Source organism: Populus nigra, chromosome 1 (genome assembly GCF_951802175.1).
Source record: "Populus nigra chromosome 1, ddPopNigr1.1, whole genome shotgun sequence".
NCBI lineage: Eukaryota > Viridiplantae > Streptophyta > Magnoliopsida > Malpighiales > Salicaceae > Populus > Populus nigra.
In genome coordinates this window covers 13,955,916-13,977,064 of record NC_084852.1, presented here as the reverse complement: position 1 = coordinate 13,977,064, position 21,149 = coordinate 13,955,916, and the positions used below count along the sequence as shown (strand labels likewise).

At 32.7% G+C, this 21,149-nt stretch overlaps 1 protein-coding gene across 1 annotated transcript; it reads left to right on the top strand.

Moving 5' to 3' along the window:
- Window positions 1-12,573: 12,573 nt before the first annotated feature.
- LOC133705360 (zinc finger CCCH domain-containing protein 41-like) lies at window positions 12,574-20,785 on the top strand. Its single transcript, XM_062130503.1, has 5 exons — window positions 12,574-12,861; window positions 15,738-16,632; window positions 17,663-18,883; window positions 19,316-19,663; window positions 19,882-20,785. The coding sequence occupies exons 2-5, from the start codon at window positions 15,856-15,858 to the stop codon at window positions 20,449-20,451; spliced, it is 2,916 nt and encodes a 971-aa protein (XP_061986487.1). The 5' UTR covers window positions 12,574-12,861; window positions 15,738-15,855; the 3' UTR covers window positions 20,452-20,785.
- Window positions 20,786-21,149: the final 364 nt, after the last annotated feature.

Sequence of the window (21,149 nt, the reverse complement as noted above, 5' to 3'; positions counted from 1 at the left end):
CCAAGACCCACTTTTTTAGGGTGGCAGGACCTAATTCTTCTTGGGTCGAGCCTTGGCCTAATTGCCTTTTGGCTTGACCAAAACCCACTACTTAAACATTTTCTATTCCAAAAACACAAAAATATGTTTTGTTTCCGTGCATACGACCAAATTCTAAATGTTTTTCATGCATATTTTTTATATAAAAATTTGCATTCTCATCATGTTTCAAAAAGACAAAATGGATATCATAACTAGTTTATGATTATCCATTAGAATTTGTCCAAAATCTTAAAAATAACACAAAAATTAATTTGTTTAATTAATATCTGGGGTATGAATTTTACAACATAACGTATATTCTCGGTATTAAATTAAATGAATTAATAACAATAAACCTTAGGAATTACTTGTAAACTTTATTATTTAAGGGTATGAAATTGCATTGTAAAGTATATCCTATAAATTAAATATACAACAAAGAAAATAAAAGCAATACTAAAATTTAGGTTTTAGAATGGTTATGATTTAATGCGATAAGGTAGAGACTTCCCTACGAAAGGAGATTTGCCTTGAACCTTAAATGAGACCAACAAATATAAACACGACTTATAATAACAATCAATCAATAATGCAACTTACCATAGGTAGAGTGCATTAGAGGTGATATGTTTTTCATGCATATTTTCTATATAAAAAACTTTTGCAAACCATTGTCACCAAACTTTCGCAAACCATATGTTTCTTAACCATGATACGAGGTGACAACTCCTTAAATCATAACTATATGATTAAACCCAAAACTCTTTCATTCTAGAAGGTAACTCCATCATTCGACGTCGTGCATGCCAAGACAATTATAAACTAAACAAATATACTAACTTGTTTAATCATCTAATCATTTTGTGATTTTAAACAACAAAAGATATGCAAATATAGTTTTTCCTATTAATTATAGATTTTTTTTTAGTTTATATCCATTGATATAAATTATATAAAACTATATAAGGCAAATTATCATTTATTTTAGTTAAAAGAAATTAACACTAGTTTGGTGACAATGATAGAATAAGATATATAATATCGTTTTATGTATATATAAGATAAATAAAAAAAAATTTAAAGTAGAAAACTATTACCTATTTGTAGTTTTTTCTTAAATCAACAGGCATTCAACAAAGAACAATTTCTCCAAATATCCTCTTCATGGATTATATATATATATATATATATATATATATATATATATATATATATATATATATATATATATACACACACACATATTGTTTTGTTTCTTTACTTAAATCCAGGTAGGAAGGCCTTGTAATTTTTATCATTAAGTATTCCACTTCGTCAAATACTAAACATAAGCTTACAAGACTTTTATAAATTTGTAGTTTTTTTTATTGAAATGTGAAGTTAAAAATAGCAAATCCATTTTTTGTTCAATACTTTGTTTTTTTTATAATTTAAATCTATTGATAAAAATTATATGAAACTTTATATGGTATGAAAATATTTCTAGTAGCAAATTCTAGTGTGATTTTGACCTAATCAACTCTATTTTTGTTTTTGTTTTTATTTTTATTTTTATATTTACATTTTTACCATACTTTTTTCATCTTATATTTATATCTTGAAATTCATACATATATTTTAATGTAATGTCCCTAGCTTTTTAGAGAATGTGGAGTTTGATTCATAATCTCTTTATTTCAATAACAAGTCCCTATCTCTCATTTTTGCTTGCTAATATGCCAATTCACTTGCTTGATTAAACTTGTTTGTGAGGGCTATTAAATTATGGTGGTTGATTTAGTTGTAGATATGAGACGTATGAAGATGGATAGTTGATGAATATACTTAGAAGGGTTAAATTGATAGTTTTAATTGATTGAATATCTCTTTTACTCTTTTAATGTTGAATGAGTACTCTTTATTTCCACTAGTCGTTTCGGTTTTTTTTGCTTCTTTACTAATAGGCTTGGTAGCCTTTTTTTTAGCATTCTTAATGCAACAATCTCAACTAGTTTTTCTTCTTTGATTTTTGTGACTAACATAAATTACTATTGAACTTCTTCAAACTCCTAATCAAAATCTAAATTAGTCATTGAATGGGTGATCACAACCTCGTTCAATTAGCTAACTAGGTATATTCCTCTAGTGATTATTTTTTTTGCACACTTAGCCATCATCTTTTCAAATTGAGTAACATCATTCATAAAGGTGTAGATATCTAAGTATTTGTTTCCTAAAAACCATATATATATATATATATATATATATATTTGTTGCATCCTAAATAAAAGGCATAAAAAATGACTGATAGGGACTTGTTATCGAAATAAAGAGATTAAAAATCAAACTTCATATTTAGGACCTAAAATAGTATATAAAGAGTTATGCCTTTTATTTAGGATGCAACAAATATATATATATATATATATATATATATATATATATATATATATATATTTGTTGCATCCTAAATAAAAGGCATAACTCTTTATATACTATTTTAGGTCCTAAATATGAAGTTTGATTTTTAATCTCTTTATTTCGATAACAAGTCCCTATCAGTCATTTTTGCTTGCTAATAAGCCCAATTCACTTGCTTAATTAAACTTGTTTATGATGATTATTAATTTTTTTTTTTTTATCAAATGTAAGAAATTGTATAGATTAAAAGTGAAACAAAGTTAGAAACCAACAAGTCAGAATATACAGGTGAACAAAGGGAACAAACTAATACAACTGAAGTTAGGGAACAAAAGATCATGCTCCCTGAACAAAAATACTAAGCTTGCAGGCTATACAAAACCACCAACCATGCATCACAACCAGACTAAACAGCAGTTAGACGTAGCCAACTTTAAATTAGCAGCAATAGACTATCCGACCAGTAGACCTGCAGACAACAGAACCTGCAAGCATATAAAACAACAAATCCAAACAAAAGGCACCAAAGCAGAAAACACCCTAAGCCAAAGAGCAAAGCAAACTCCAACAAACCACAGTAGCCAAAAGCAGCTCAACTAACTAGCAGAACCAAAACCAACCTCTACTAGGACCACAACAGCTGATGGAGCAAGCAGGTAATGCACCAGCACAACGACCAGCAACACTGCAATAGGATATTTCAAAGCATGAGTAACCAAGCAGGAACACTGCACTATCGACATGACAAAAAATAGGCATTGGTGAAGCATATGAAAAGGAACCAGTGAAACAAAGCCCCAAGCAGCAAATCACTAAAAACCAGCAACTTTGCAATAAGCTAACCTCAGCAACAAGACCAGAGGAAAGTAGGCAAATACAGCTAAGAAGATAGGCCTGCAAAAGGCAACAACACAATAAAGTAGCATAGTCAGCAAATAGGCATAACAATCCTAAGATAAATATTCACATAAGATACAAATTAAGAAAAACAGAAGGAACAAGCTCCTTTGCCAAATAAAAGATCCATAAAAATAAATAATATCATAGAGAGGATGAGGCAACATAATTTTTACTACTCTGATGTCTAAAGTCAACCATAGATTAACTCTTGGTGGGACAACAATTTACTCAATCTGGCCTCCCCTGTTTGCCAAAGTTGGTGGAAGTAGCAACTCGACTGTGAGTTAAATATTGCCTCTTAGGAGGCACCACATTTGCAACAATAATTTGGGGAGGTTTATTAGTGTTAGAGAATAATATAAATCATATCATGGGACCTCACCTAACAGCTTAAGCTATTGGGTTGAGATGGTTCCTTGACAATTAGAGACATGCACAACATTTAGAGAAGTAAAGGGTTTATCACTTTTAAGCCCTGCTTAAGCTAGTTTAGTCCTTTTGCTCCTAGAAGCAGCAGTCCTCTCCTTCATAGCCACTGTAACTTCAGCAAACATGGGATCTACTCCAACCTTACCCTGAGGTTCTGCACTATGTAGGTGCTGCTTCTCAACAACAATAGTTTCAGCAGAAGGATTAGAACAACCAGAGCGGGAAAGAGCTTCTTGGGAGCGTTTCTTATGTTTGTGACTAGAACTTTTGATGCATGTGGAAATTGTATGTCCAAGAACTCGACACTGCTTGCAAAAACAGGGTAAAGATTTCTACATCACCTGCTAGGATATGAGCAAACCATTGAGCAAGACAAGGTTTATAGAGGAAGGCAGATCAACTAGCAGGTTAACCTCTATAAGCACTCTAGCATATGAAAGCTGAGTCATGGAAGCAATAGGTACATCACAATGAATAGGTTTCCCAAGCACACTTGCAAGCTTAAATATACGGATTAAAGACTAGCATTTAAGAGGCAGGTTAGGGAAAAGTACCTAGACTGGCATCTTAACCATATCAGAGGCTATGAAATCAAAGTATTATGGCAATATAGAGGTGGATTGAAGACTATTAATTATTTTGGTTGATTTAGTTGTGGATATGAGGTGTATGGAGGTGGATAGTTGATGAATATACTGTTGAAGGGTTAAATTGACAGTTTTAATTGATTGGATATCTCTTTTACTCTTTTAATATTAAATGAGTACTTTTTATTCCCACTAGTCATTTTCTTCTTTTTTGTTTCTTTACTGGTAGGCTTGGTAGCTTTTTTTAGCATTCTTAATGCAACAATCTCAACTGGTTTTCCTTCTTTGAGTTTTGTGACTAATATAAATTATTGTTGAACTTCTTCAAACTCCTAATCAAAATCAAAATTAGTCATTGAATGGACGATCATAACCTCGTTTAAGTAGCTAACTAGGTATATTCCTTTAGTGGTATTTTTTTGTTTTGTACACTTAGCCATCATCTTTTCATATTGAGCAACATCATTCATAAAGGTATAGATATCTAAGTACTTGATTCCTAAAAACCATATTTTTATATATTTTGTTGCATCCTAAATAAAGGGCATAACTCTTTATATACTCTCTTAGGTCCTACACTCCCCTAGTCAAGTCAACTAATGTTACTTCTAGTTTTATTCTATATAATTACTTATAAAATAAGCCTTTATCTTTTTTCAATTGTTGATGGATATGGGTGACAATATAGAGAATTTGTAAAATGTTGTTTTGGTTAATGATGAATGACTTGAGTTTCATAAATGGATTGATAACATCATCACCACATTGATCAATAAATTTGGTGATGTCTTCCATTATTAATTGGTTATCTTTTCTAAGAAACTATTTAAAATCATTTATCTTTATTCCTTTAGGAATTGGATGCAACTTATCAATCCATTTAGAATATGGATGATTATATATAGGCTTGATTGTACATCTAACTTTTAAACCCATCTCCCAAAAGTGTTGGGCTAATTCAACCCTATCAATCATTCTCTTTACTTGCTAATCGACAACAGGTGCCTAAAGTATAGAAGGATTGAGATTACCTTGTTGAAAAACAACCTATAGGAAATTAAATAGCCTAGTCACAAGTTGTTATTATTATAGATAGGGCTATTATACCATGTAATTCCTAAGATTACCTATACATTTATGGGATAAGTTATATCTCATGATAAATCATGTCTAAACTAGATAAATTTGTTGTGGTGTCTAGTAAATGGGCATATGCTATCTAGTATGAGGTTGAGAAGCTCCAGACATTTTTATTAGAATACTTGTTAATGTAGAATATCATGATACTTGCCTTTAGATGCCTAGATAAAGAAGTGTCTGATCTATTTTATTTAAGCTCATTCTGTTTGATTGAATTGATATGTCATGGCTTACATGGTTTTATTTACTATTATAATATTATTATTATAAGTTGTATTGGCTTTATTTTCCATCTCTAATTGAGTAGCTCTCAAATAGACATTACATAAGTTTAGATTATAGTGAAAATATATTCCTTTAAGAAGAGTCATTACCAGTTAACTAGAGTTTGTAAAAGTTGGTTGTGATAACCTAATCACGCTACAAGATCCCTAAACAAAATAAGCATAGGGTTGTGTTGAAGAAGTAAAGCATAAATATATACACTATAAGTCAATGGAGGTAATGACATTATAAGAGGTAGGATTATGAGATGTAGGATTACAAGAGACTGTATGGGAACGTTAAGATTTTGTTTAAACATAGTCTTTAGCTATTATAAGGAATTAAATAACAAAGACTCATCATGTCACACATCTATTATATATTGTTCCTTTTGAATGTGTATTGGTGGATGATTATTAGATTTTTTATGCATAGGAGAATGAATTTTATTAGTCGTGTGAATTGACTAGTCATTAGTCATTTTAACAACATTCTTGATAATTTTTTTTATCATGATTACTAATTTGTTAGTGGTGTTAACAAACTAGTTTCATAAGATGTGTTAATCTATTGATCTAATAAATAATTTGATGATTGATCATCATCAAACTATTGATCGATTGTTGATTCCTTAATAAATATGATATGTGTTCTTTGTTTTTTTTCTTCTAGTGACGGAAAACTATAATTAGAAACCTAATCTTAAATGAAGGTAGATAACATCCTTATTAATCAAATGAAATATAGAGTTCTTAACTTGAATTTAATAAGTTAAGAAGAAAATAAAGGTAATGTGAAAACTAAAAACCTAAAAAAATATTAAAGAAAAGCAAACAATCATATAAAGCTTTTAAATAAGAGAAATAAACTACGATAAGCAAAAGAAAAGCAACAAGTAGAAAAAAAATGAATAAATTGCAAAATAAATTATATATACAGGGATGACCACAATTTTAAGTAGTTGAAAAGCCTATTTATATTATTAAAGAGATAGAATTTTATTTAAACATAAAATCTCAATCTTATACAAACTGTCTATAACATATAAAGATTGTATAACCTTAATTCAAGCATAATTTGTATTATTTTATTCGCATATAAACATCTAAAAGTCATATAAATATGTAATATCTATAAGTCATTATGCTAAAGACTCATTCTTTATATAAGACTTGATCAATCAATTACTTAATGTGAATCATAATATCCTAGTTGATGATTGATTTTACCCTTTCTTTTATGTTGCTAAAAAATTGATATGAATAATTACTATTCTTAATCAATCAACATGTGGACGTGGAGGATTTTTTTATATGTTAACAAAATTTCATTTTATCTAAGCTATTCTTAAGAAGTCGTATTGATAAATGAATATTGTTTGAATTTGATTTGCATTATATGTCACAAAGAGCAGTTAATTATCAAGCCTTGATTGATTTCTTAGTTGTTACTTTGATATTGACCATGAACTGGAACAAGATTTGAAAATTGTTATTGCATATATTCCATTGGCAATTCAAGGAGGTAATAATTTCTCCAGTAGATCATAAAATGACCTTATCATTTTGACTTGAATTTTCCTATAATAATAATAATAATAATGAATTTGAATATAAAACCATAATTATAGGCCTAAAAATACTAGATATATGACATAAACAACTAGAGCAACAAAAGATTCATTACTTACTATAAATCAATTAGGTGGTGAATATAAATATAAGCATCGCACTTTAACTTAATACTATTTGTGGTAAATAACCTTACAGATAGGCTTTCTAATTTAATCTTTCTTTAGTAAGAGAAAACAATATAAAAGCAAATGACTTGGCTCAATATAGATCAAGATATAAAATGACCATTGATTATCTCATCACTACCTTTATGGTTTGTTCATATGGATTTGTAAAACTAATATCCATATTTTTAAGATACAAGTTTAGAGAGTTAAGAAGTACCTCTATTTTTATAAAGAGAGATGGAAACAAAAATAAAAGAAGTTCATTTATATTCTTTTTAAAAGGTATTTTTTGAGTTTTAAAAGCAAAAACAAACTTTCTTGGTCTTAAAAAGTAATCACAATTTTCTAAACCTAAGGTGCAAAATGTAATTATATTCATAATATAGGGTATAATTAGCTCTTTATCTTTTTGAAAAACTTATTCACTTATAAGTTATAATAAATCAAGATCCTGCTCACTAGAATTTATAAAGATTATCATTCGATCAACTATTGCTCATGTACAATAAAGATGTAATGATGAGAAAAATAGTACAAACTTTACAGTTGAAAACATACAAAATAGTGAAGAAAAAATTGTTGTTGAAATTTTCTACCAAGTACAAGTAGAGGGTAATCAAGTGTTTTTTTTTTAATCTATAAAAGGATTGGAGAGAAGAAATCAAAGCCTACTTACAAGACCCTTCATATAAAGTTTTAAAAGCATCAAACTAAAAGCGACCAACTATGTTCTCTTAACAAATGTACAATATAGAAAGCATAAGACTAGAATTTTACTTAGATTCTTGGGATCCAAATAAACATTATTAGTCATGATTGAGATTCATGAATAACATTATAAAGCCCATCAATATAGAATTAAGATGAGATGGTTAATCATGGTTAGTTATGATTGAATCAAACCGAACTAGACCGGTTTAGTTTCAAGTTTCAACCCTAATTCAATCCTAAAAGCTTTTTTTTTTTTTACTGAAACCCTATTCCTCTAATTTTCTTTTCTCTCGTAACCAACCCTCCCCTCCCTTTTTAGTCTGCTTACGTTTCCTCCACCTGCCCTCTCCTCTCCCCTCTTCTCCTTTTCTTCCCTCTTCTCTCTATCTCTGATTTCTTAGTTTTGTGTGGTTAGAGATGGGAAAACCCAAGTATTTTTTCATCGCTTACTTACTTGTATTCATTGAGAAAATCGATTTGGGTTTTAAATGTTTTTTTCAAATGGGTTTCTTGAATTGTTTATAAATAGATAGAAGAGTACTTTCTCCTAAAAATTTGCTTTGTTTTCCACAACTTAGCTTAATGTTGAATTTCTCATTAGCTTTTTGTGTCTAAAGGTTGTTGGTTCATTGGACTCACAAAGAAGGAACAACTTGGTTTTAGAGTAGGGAAAGCATTTTCTTGTTGCCTTTTGTCCTCTTTTACTGGTTTTCTAGCTGAAGATTCACTTGTAAATTATTTCTCTGTTATAGTATGGTAGTAAACTCTTGTTTGAAATTCTCATTTGATTATTGACAATTACCTGTAACTATCACTTCCCTGCTAGAAAAATGTCTTGTCTTTCTAACAGAACCAACAACATAATCTTGTTTTATAGTCTTGAATTTTGCCTTTAACTTACCAAAATCCTCCATCAGCTTTCTTTTATAGTTTGCTTCAGCTTCTTTAAGTGAGTGAATGATAAATGAAGCTACAACAACAATAATCATAAAGTGGTTGACTTGAACCCAAAACATGTTAAGAAAAGCCCAAGCCTAGTAAAAAAGGCCCAATTAAATGGAAACAAGTCCAATCAGTTTTGAAAGAAAGAAAATTGAACCGAATCGAATCGAAATGATCAGTTTGAACCAGTTAGCCGGTTCAGTTCAGTTTATAATTTAAAAAAATATAATTTTTGGTTTGGTTAGTTTCTTTAGTTTAAAACCGAACCAATCCGAAAATGATCACCCCTACTAATAGTTTAGCCCAATTCAACATATGTCATCGATTGAAATCAATATAATAGTCAAACCATGGCATTTCCTTATCATTTAAGGACTATAGATGATTTAAGGCTTATTTTCTCTAACACATAGTTTTATACTGATAAATATAACTTTTAATCCGACTATTGGATCATGCCGAAACTTTACCAGAATATTCCAAAGGTCTTGTTGTATATTGAGTTAAATGTTTAGGGTAATTAAACATTGGAAAGGTCTACAGATAAGGTTTAGAAGCTATTATGTAAGACTTGTATTAATTTCCTAGTTGATTTAGAATTCTTTTTTCTTTTTTCTATTTTATTTAGAACTCTTTTATTTTTTTAAGATGTTCTAACTAGTATAAATATGATTATTTAGTTTGTATTTAGGTTTGAAAAAAATTAATAAGAAATTGATTGGTTATTCAAAAATAAAACTTTTGTGTGAGATTTTGTTCTTACTCTTGGTTTCTCATGGAATTGCTATGACTTATTAAAGAATTAACTAAGCTTTGTAGTGTCTTCTATATTACTCATTCGTGTCTCTTCATAGGCAATGAGCGAAGGCTCGGGTTCTATAATTATAGTGCCTTGGTATATATTATGATAGTGTCAAACTCAATCACAAGCTTGAATTTAACTTTCTTGGGAAATTTTGATTTCACTGTGGGTTTTTGGATCTTTATATTCACAGGGTTCATATTAGACTTTTTCTCCTTTCTATGGCTAGAAAAGTCTCCAAGTATCTTTTGAAAGGAAAGTTGTGGAAATAGGTCCTCATCAAACTCTCCTCTATATAAGTTAACTAAGGGTCTAAGGTTGATTACCTAGTACTATACTCGTGGAGATTGACAATTTCCTATGCAAGAACACATCATAAAACTCCATATATGTTTTCTTTCGTTATGAAATGGTGTTGCTCACTTCTCAAATGGCATTCTCCTAATGCATTATATATGTGGCTTGGTATAAATATTTATAGGGTAATAGTCTTACCTTTAACAAAGGCCATTACTATATTTAAATTAGTTTTGATTGGCCACTTAGATCTAGAACAAATTAAACATCTATATACTAAGTAAAGAAGAAAAGTCTCATTTTCTATCTAGAAGGGAAAATTTCTTTCTTTCTTCTCCATCTTTAACAAAATACTATATTTAAAAAGACCTACCCATAGGTCTTCAAATTGATTCGTGACCATTTATGTAGAGGCATAAAGCTTTTCACCTTCTAGGTATAAGCCTCGTATTAAAGCCAAATCATATAGGTTGATAGTTTAGATCTTGTACTTGAATATGAAAATGTTTTTTTGACCTTTACTAAAAGAGAGATAAGGTTACTAGTAATTTTATAATAGGTTTGATGGTAATCCTAGATAGTTGGATTGCATTAAATATCCTCTAAACTTTCCATTCTTCACTAAGATGTTATTGTGTTTTATCCAATCACTTGATGTAATCTACAGTGAGAACGCTAAGCGATGTTAGGATGAGCTTTTTTTATATGTTAACGTTCATATGATCATCCTAGAATGGAAGTCTCTCTCTCTCTCTCTCTACATCTAAGATGAACATATTATCTTCTTCTTATGGATTTGTTCTAAGCATGGACTAAGACATTATGCAATCATGTTTTCTAGAGCATTCAGGATGATAGACCAATGTACATTAAGGACATAATCTGTGTAGTTCTAAACATGGGTAATAAGATAAGGTTTTTATTGTATAGAGCTTGAAGATGTTATTTTTATGTTTGAATAGAGAAGTTTAGCAAGATAACTTATAGATATTACTAATTGATACAAATACATAGGATTAATGCAAATAATATAGCACAAATTGCACTAGGAATAAGATTTTACAATCCTTATCAACTATAGATAATTTGTATAAGATTAAGATTTGATGTTTACATGAAATTTGATCTTTGTAACAATATAAATATGCCATCCACCAACTTGAAATGATGCTCCATCCCTATATACATATTTATTTTTCAATTTATTCATAGTTTTCAGCTATTTATTACTTTCTTTTGCTAATCTTTCTTTTATTTACAAGTTCTCTTTTATTTTATTTTTTTTTCTTTTATGCTTTTCTTTGACTTTACCTTTCTTTTCTTCTTAATAAGTTAAAGTCAAATTAAGAACTCCATATTATGTTTGATTAGTGAGGCTATTATATATCTCAATTTATAATTAAGTTTCTAATTATAGTTTTATTGAAAGGAAAAAAAAAAAAAAACAAGAACAAGTAGCATATTGATCAAATAACTAACGATGGATTAATAGGTTGACAATGATCCAACATAAGACTATTTGTCAAATTAACACACACCAACGTTTCAAATGATGAAAGCATAATTCTCCATAAAAATAGTAGAAGAAAACACAACATACTAAAATAAGAGAAAGTAACAAATTGAGAGGAGAGAGTAGTATCTTCACAAATAAAGATGTTTGTGTTTTTTTTTTTGTTGGTGGATAAAAAAGAGATGATGAGAAGTTGAGTAATTGGTTGCCTTGATAAAGAAAACTTTATAAATATAAATAAATTTTGTATCGAGTAGAGTAGTATTCATTATCCATCCAAATCCTAATTTTATCTTTTTAAGGTTGTGGTTATTTTTCAAAGTGTTTTTTATTTAAACATATATTAAAATAATGTTTTTTAAATCATTTTTGATATCAACGTATTAAAATGATATAAAAACACCAAAAACATATTAATTTGAAGCAAAAAAAAATTTAATTTTTTTTTAAAATTTTTTCTAAAACACAAAAATAAACAGAGCTTTAAACTCTCTTGTACCATAAGTATTCATAGAATTTCCAACTAATTTGAATTGTGTGTGGGTGAGTATTCATTGATTTCAAGTATAATTTGAATTGCGTTTGGGTGAGTATTCATTGATTTAAAGTATACTATCATCCCTGTAACACAGCTGATAATTAAACAAATGGAACATGAAAGAAGAAAAAGAATACAAGAAGTGTAGGGGCCAATTCACAAATTACAAACCATCAGAGAAACTACATAATTTGTTCAATTTGATGGGACCAAAACATAATTCCACCTTCTTGTTTCGTCCTCGCATCATTTTCTAAATTCCTTTTAGGTACATAATATCAATACCATCATCTCTCTATTAAAAAAAAAAAAAATCTTGTTTGATTTTCTTTCTCTTGTTCGATTCTCTCTCTCTCACACACAGCTTCAACCAACAAAAAAAACTCACTTCTGCTCTTGGTCATCACTCAATTACGATCCTGCCCCTCCGCTCTCCAGCTTCCCCCTCTTTCCGAAATGCCCTTCCATGGCCGGGTTATGACCTTCTTTCCTCTATAACACGACAAAATGGAATCGGTGGTTTCTAATCTCTGAAACGGCTTTCGTTTCTTCGCTCAATTTCTTCTAGAAGATTCTGTAAGACAATATTCTTAACGCCTTTTATTTGATTTGATTTGATTTGAATATTTATTTATTTCTAATTGTTGTTGGTTTATTGTGACTGCATGCTATCTCTATTTCATAATTGTGAAAATTAATATAATTCTTCAGAATTTAATTTTTTTTTTAATGGTATGAGTGCATACGTTTTTTTTGGGTGGATTACGTTATTTATTTTTAAGAAAATTGTCAATTTCTTTTATTGAGGCATCACTTTTTTTTTGTCCTGGATAATGTTTCCCTTTTTTTTTTTTTTCCATAAATGTAGTGTTTTTGAGTATGTTTAGCTTGATGTTAGTCTATGAATTTAATTTATTTCAGTAATTATTTCAGTAATTAGAGACCGTATTTTAACCTCACCATGTAGTATTTAGAAGTGCTGTGCAGTTTTTATGCTTCTGGTGTGAATTAATCTGGCGTGTACTATGAAGAGCTTTTGCGTGTTTATGTCTGGCTTAAATAGCTCTTTTTAGTATATGCACAACCATGTTTTGGTGTCGATTCGTAGTAGTTCAGTAGTTTGATCTATGAGAAGGAGTATCTGATGATCCTGTCTGATCAAACATAATAACTGTCTGTTATTAACATTAGCTACACAATAAAAACTGTTTTATAGGCTTTTTTCTTGTCTTGTATTAGTATTTCAGCACTTCGTTATTAGGCATTTGAATATAATAGTTTTTTCTGTACTCTTCATCATGTTCATTGGCAAAAGCTTGAGGGTCAGTTGTTTGGATGTCTGGAGAAGCACACTGTTAATAAAAGATTCTTCTAATGCATGTGTAATGGTCCACACAGTAAGAATGAAGGGGTTCTAACTACAATGTTATCGTGTGCCCTTAGGGAACTTTTAAAAAACCTAAAGACACTTTTAGAAAAGCCTTTTTTTCATCTATCCATGAACACACACACATCCATATATATCAATTGTTCAAATAGAAGCACAAATGAGATGGATTCTAGAAAAAAAAGGGAGTTTTGGGGTTAATGAGAGTGGTATAAAATTAAAATGAGTTGTATTTCAATCTTGTTTCCTGGAAATGTTAGATTTTTTAAAGTCACTTCTGTGCAACCTAGCAAAGTTTTGGGTTGAATAGTTCTTCATTAGGTTATTTTGTGAAGCAACCTGTTTGTGGATGTTATGTAAATCAAATGGAAAGTTGTTAGCCATCCAGTGTCTTTTTAAGGTTCTAATCCAAGTTATTTGGTAATTTGTACTGCATTTTTTGGGCTCTGTGGCAACCGAATTTGCAATGCTTCTTCTTTTCCCAAGTTTGGCATTTAGGATTCTTAAGCTATTGATGCGTTTATATGTTATATGATTAGTTTCTTGGGGTGAAATATATAGGTTATAGGGAAAAGCTCATTCATGCATCATGATGTTGGAAACAGGTATCCATTTTGAAGATTGGCCCGTTTTGTGATGCCTATTTTATTGTTGCGTTCTAGCAGAGGAGGCTCCAAGGGCCTAACTGTTTTTTCTTTCTGCTTTCACTAAATGCTACCTTTTGATTTTGCTTAGTTTTCTTCTTCATCTCACTAGTGCAACTCGAGGTACCAATTACTTCGCACTATAATTGAGATAAAATGTAGTAAAAGGCTTGCATGTAGGGAAAAGTAATTTGGCCTTTGCTAGAAAATTGGAAAGTAGAAACTGTGTAGTTAATCCCATGTAGGACTTCTTGCTTTAGTTGCATTAACTGTTGATCTTAATGTAGATCTCTAACTAAATCACTGGTAGCAGTGAAATTTTAACTCTTAGCATAAGCTGTCAGATTATGGGAATCTGTTGCATGTCTTATAAGAGACATAATCCCAAAATAATCGCTGATGCCTCTATTCAATCTTTATGTGTGCCACTGGTGGTGTCACACCCATTTAAGCTCAATTGTTTACTTGAAGCTGAAGGCTAACATTTAAGGCTGGATGATCACTTATTAAAGAATAGTTATTTTTTGTTTGAGTTTTGTGCCGGTTCACCTTCAATTTTGTGAAGATATGTATTGACAATTGTTTTACATATGTGAAAGCACGGTATTCTAAGTTGTTGATGTGATAGAAAACTTCTATCTATTTTCTTTCTTGACTTTTTTGATGGGTTATATTTTTAATCTTTTTATTGACGGTAATCACAGACTTCATGGATTTTTCTTTATCATATCATTTGTGATCATACTTCTTGTTGTTCTGATAAGGAAAAATAAGGTAAAGATTTCCTTGTTCAATCAAATTGGCTAGTAGCGCACCTAATTTCCTATACGTGAGCTTCATCTTGAGTGTGACAATGAGGCTTACCCAACTGCATTTTGCTCTGCTTAGTAGCTTTGAGATTCCTAAATTAATCGAGGAGAATAGAAGTGATAGATTATATTAGAAGGGAAATGGTTTGACTCATCAAGTTATTAAATGTTGCTATGCACTGGAATTTCTCATGGTGGTAGTCTCACTAATTATTCAAGACTTCCTATGCCAGGAGATTTTGGCATATTATGACTAAAGGAGCTTAACCCCTTTATGAAATGAAACCTCAGCTTCCATAGACCCTTAGCAGATAAAAATCAATTAGAAATAGTGAAATTTATGTTGGAAGTAGCTTCTGAACCTCTGGAACCCAGACTTTAGTAACCTTGTTTTCCCCCTCATAATAAGATTTGTTGAAAAAGATACTGTTGACTAATTTGATTCCTGTCAAACAACTTATTGGAAAGGAGCCTTATGAATACAGGTTACTGCTTAACTCACACAATGTGTAAATGAGAATTACAACTGCTAATCTTTGTTTCTTTCTATGGTAGGGTTCATCTGTGTTTCTTTTTCATTCTTGTTGTTGCTTACCTCTTTCCTGATTCCAGGTTGCCATTCAGTTGTTGAAGAAATCCCAGCAATCAAACTGTTTTGATTGCTACATCTAGAGAGAGTTTGGGAATTTGATGCCACAAAACAACCATCTACTTTTCATAAGTGTTGTAAATGGAGCTGAAAGTTTCGCCACTAAAGACAGGTGGTCTTTCTCCTGCTGAATGCATTAGTGATCCCGAGGAGAAGGAAGTCAGTGATGAGGAAGATGATGATCGCAACCATAAGCATCGTAGACGAGAGACGCGTTCTCAATCTTTGGAGAGAGATTCTCTGGAACCAGTTTCTACAAGGCCATACAGGAAGCATAACAAACACTTTGAAAATGGGCATCCTTTCCGGGAAAATGAATCTCAAGCTCGTGAAACCTGGAAAAATTATAACTCTGTTTCTCTTGAGAAGGACTTTGCCACAAAGTATGAAAGAATACGACCTGACCTAATGTCATTACCCCGAATGCCTGTGGATTTGAATCAAAGAATCCGGTTAAACCAAACATTTTCTGGAGATCCTGGTCCTAGCAGGGGAAGAGGAAGGGAGTCTGGTTCTTGGAGCCAACGTGATTCTAGGTTCAGCTCAGTAGGCATTGCTTCTCAAATGGCTCACCTGGGGCCAAGCCTCTTTGCCGGGAGGGGGTTAGCAAATGTTTCAAATGTGCAGAGTGCATCCTGGAATGCTTTTGGTTTAATGCCAAGAATGTCAAATGGTGGCCTGGATACACTCCATCCCATTGGGTTGCAAGGAACACTCAGACCAGCAGTAAATTCTTCATTGAACATGGGCATTCCTCACCAGAGGTGTAGAGATTTTGAGGAGCGTGGATTTTGTTTAAGAGGGGACATGTGTCCATTGGAGCATGGTGTCAATCGCATCGTGGTTGAAGATGTTCAGGTATGTCTTTTGAATATGTATATTATGTTACTGATCATGGATATCCATTTCTTATCTGACTTAGCATCTGAGGCAGGAAGAGATGAATCCATGCCCTAAATTGTTCTGGTTGTATGTTGCCATCATTTTGTGTTTTTTGATTAACTGCCTCTCATTTGTGTTTGCAACTGTTGAAATATCTCTGACCTTGATTTCCAAGATCTAAGAAATGCTGATTGCAGAGTTTAATGTGACTTGACATCTATTATTATGGATGAAACCATAGAATAAGTCATGCTTTTTTTATTTTTATTTTATTTTTAACCTGGACTATTTCGTTTCTAACATTTGCTAGATGCTTGGTTGCTGGAAAACCTGAATGTATGACTCCTCTGAATACCTGATTCAGATTGTTTTATTAATTAATGTGTTGTGTGTGTTTTCGTTACAATTTGTTTTGCCCATCAATGACTCTTTTTTAAGTTTTAACACATTCATGTGTCTTGCCTTATGACAAATTTATCATTCATTTCTGTGTGAGACATCTACCAATTATTTATAGCTTGTCTAGTTATTTTTAGCCATCTAACTTAGAGAAGCCTTAGATGTGGGAGCAGAGCTACACTTTTAGGCCACCAAGATCCTCTTGCACATGAATCAATTTTGTTGTAGCCTTCAAATGTGCTGAAACAATGGAGTTGGCATTAATTTCTTCGCACTGCATGGTCAGCCAATAATTGTATTTGACCTTTTTTTTTTTCACCTATGCTAGATGATCAAAGCATTCAGTGAAATTGTCGGAAGAGGAATCATATTTTAGTTTTTTTTTATTACCTAATTATTCTATTATAGATTGTTTACACAAACTCAAGGGAAGAGACTCAAAATAAGAAAAAGCTCAGAACTTCCTGGCAGAATTACATACTGGGATCACTCCTGGGATTTGATATTGCATTTACTGATACTATTTGATGAATTGTGTTTTTATTGTCATGATTATTGGGGTTATTTTTAATTTGCCACAAGTAATTTATTCTTTCACCACTTGCAGAGCCTTTCACAGTTTAATCTCCCTGTTTCACTTCCACGTGCCCAACTACCTGGAACAACTTCTGGACTGGGGGCTGTGCCAACAGTTGGTGCCCCTCCAGCCACATTGATGAATAGCAAAGGAATGCATGGAAAAAGTAACAAGCCTGGAATAGTTGATGATGGCTTGGGTCTGAACAGTGCGTATACTGGTTCTGTTAGTGTGAGTGGAGGAGACTTGTATGACCCAGATCAGCCCCTGTGGAATGACAATGGTCCCGAAACTTCTAGTACACTCTTAGCACCACATTCACCTAAATTTGATGAAACTGAATCCATGATAAGTGTGGATCCTTCTGATCACAATCATGCCAGGTTACATGATGGTGCTGATAATGAATGCCCAATTAGAAGCACTGGGATTGCTGTGGGTTTTCAAGGCATGAATTCTTCTGTTTGGGGTAGAATTGGGGCTTTGAACAATAGATTAGATGTGAAAGAGAAAATCGATTCCACAGTAAGTATGTCAAGTTATAAGGAGAGTGAATCCAAGGAAGATCAGGGCGCATTAGACAATGTTCATGGTACTTCCCGTCAAGGAAAGCGCACTAATTTTGATGATTGTGGCACAAAAACCATGGATTCACCTGCCAAGATACATAGCGATACCATGCGTCTCACGCGGAAACCATCTCAAAAGGCACTGCGAACACTATTTGTGAATGGCATTCCGCATAAAAGCAACAAAAGAGATGCTCTACTTTCTCATTTTCAAAAATTTGGAGAGGTAATTGACATTTATATTCCATTGAACAGTGAGCGAGCATTTATTCAGTTTTCCAAAAGGGAAGAGGCAGAAGCTGCTCTAAGGGCACCTGATGCTGTAATGGGCAATCGTTTTATCAGACTGTGGTGGGCTAATCGTGATAGCATACCTGATGATGCTACTTCCCGGGGTGTTCCTGCTACTTCAGGTCTACCCCACCTGTCTATTGGTAACAGTGGAAAGGATAATCTTCAGTTGGCTATTTCAAAAACTACTGTAGTCCCTACCTCTGATACTTCCATGCCCGCCACTGACCACCCTAAGGTCGACATCACAAATGGTCCAGAGGTTTCTCCTCCTATGCAGAAGAAGCTAGAGAATTTAGAACAATTGAAGGAGGAACTTCGCAAGAAACAGGAGCTGCTGGATCAGAAGCGAAATGACTTTCGGCGTCAGTTGCACAAACTTGAGAAACAAGTAATGCCAACATTACTTCTGAATATTGTTTACCAAGCATATATGATTATATAGAGTCAAAATTAGGCTACTACTTTTGGAGCCAAAATTCTATAATGCTTGTGTATGCGGTGGCACTGAAACTCACCTTTTGAATCCTGAATATAGAGCAAAGCATGGATGACACTTACGTGCATCTTAGATCATATAGAGTCTGTATATTAATCTTGAGCCTGTGAGGCAGTCCTGGTTTGCATCAGTTGTTATTTATGGAACAATGCTGGGAGCAGTGAGAGAAATAATTATGTAGAGAATGCATGCCTTTTTCACAAGTAAACAGATTCATGATAGGTGTAGTTATCTTTTCAGCGCACATGCATACACACAACCAATATAACATATGAAGCTGACTGTACGCTTCTATCTCTTGCTCTCAAATTTTGCGCTTTGCAGGCTACAGGAGTCAAGGGTGAGGTAGCAACGGAGCCTGCTTCTAAGAGACAAAAAACTGGAATAGCATCTGATGTTGCCAAAGCTACTACTACGAGGTCTGCTGATCCAGGTGCCGGTGTCGCATCACCACATGGTGGGATAGTGGATAAGAACAAAAGAATGGAGAATATTGTGTCTTCTAGTACCAAAACAAGTACAGTGATGGCTCTGCAGGAGTCTGCTGGCTCAAAGCAATCAATTCATCCATTAGCACCTGTTGGGCCTCCTTTTTTGATGAATAAATACAAGTTGGACAACCGACCCACAGCGTTTAAAATTATTTCACCTTTACCAGCTGGTTTGGCAAATGTCTCTCCCTCCCTCCCTCCCTCCCTCCCTCTCTCTTTATATATATATATATCCTTTGTGTGTGTGTTGCCACCAGCCTATGTATAATAGTGTAATAGTAGTGGATGCATATCTTTTCTTGTTGTTTGTCTCGTGTTCCTTCTCAGTCATGTCATGATAAAATGCTTAAGGTTCCATGTGGGAATAACAGGGTAAACTGATGTATTGTTGCCTTGCAGGTTGCTGCTTTGAAGGAACTCTTCTCATCATATGGTTATCTTTCTTCCGTGGAACTAGAAGATGAGCCTGGTGATTATAATGGTGATGGCAATGGTGATGGATCAGATACAGTAAAAAGTTGTTCAGCTCGTGTGACTTTCGCAACTCGCCGATCCGCTGAGAGAGCATTCCTTAACGGTAAATGTTGGCAAGGCAAGAATTTGAAGTTTGAGTGGCTGATGTCTAGCACTTCTAGCGTTGGAGAAAATTCATCTGCTCCCAAGTGTCTTGTACATGCTGATGTCGAGCCTGTTAAAAAACTAGCTCATTTGGATTCCCAGGAAGTTTCTGCATCAGGAAATGGAGAACCTGAAAACCCAGAGAGAAATAATGGTACTGGCCCAACAGAGTTGGATAAAGCTTCGCAGTGCTGTTCAGCCTCAATTTCAGGTGAGGTAGAGTCACCAAAATGTGAGCCTAGTCCAAAGTCAGTATCTCCTGAGAAAGAGTCGACAAAAACGGACCCTAGTCAAACTGCAATGTCAGAGAAAGAGACCCCCGAAGGCATTTTCTGTTTGACGATGGGTTGATCGACAGACTTGTACAGTGAGGTAAAATGCTAAATCTTTTGGACCCTAGTTTTCAGGAGTCTCCCTGACATTTTGATATCTCAATAGTGTTATTTCATGCATGGGACCTGTGAAAAAAAAAAAAAAACGAAAAAAGAAGGGAATTTTGAGATTTTTTATGCCACCTTGGATAGTGGTTGTCTAATCGTTAACTGGCAAATTATGTTGTCTTTTAGCTTAGAATGCTTAGGACTAAGGGATTAAATCAAAACTTCTGTTTGGAATTAATTAAATGCTTACGCAAATGATATTGGGGATCACATTCCCATTCAGTTGGGATCTGTTGCTCTTGGAATTTTTTGTGTGATTATTTCTGAAATGGAGGACGGCACCGATTCTTTTGAGAAATTCATTTCTTCCTGTTTTCTACTGGAAAGGCACTTATTTTATTAGCCTTTTCTTTTCTTTTCGAAAGACTAGTAGAACTATAATATAAGACGCTCATACGAGCTCTTCAGTGCATTTAAACAGGCCAAAATTCAGTTTGGTCCTTTAATTATAAAATTGTTTACTTGCATTCTTAGTTAATCAAACTGGAAAAAACAAGTGGATATTTCTAATAGTAAAGTTGTAACAACAAATAATAGTCATAACAAGTTATTTGGCTCTTGATTTGTAGTGTGTTAGATATATTTTTTTCTACAAAAAAATTTGCATAC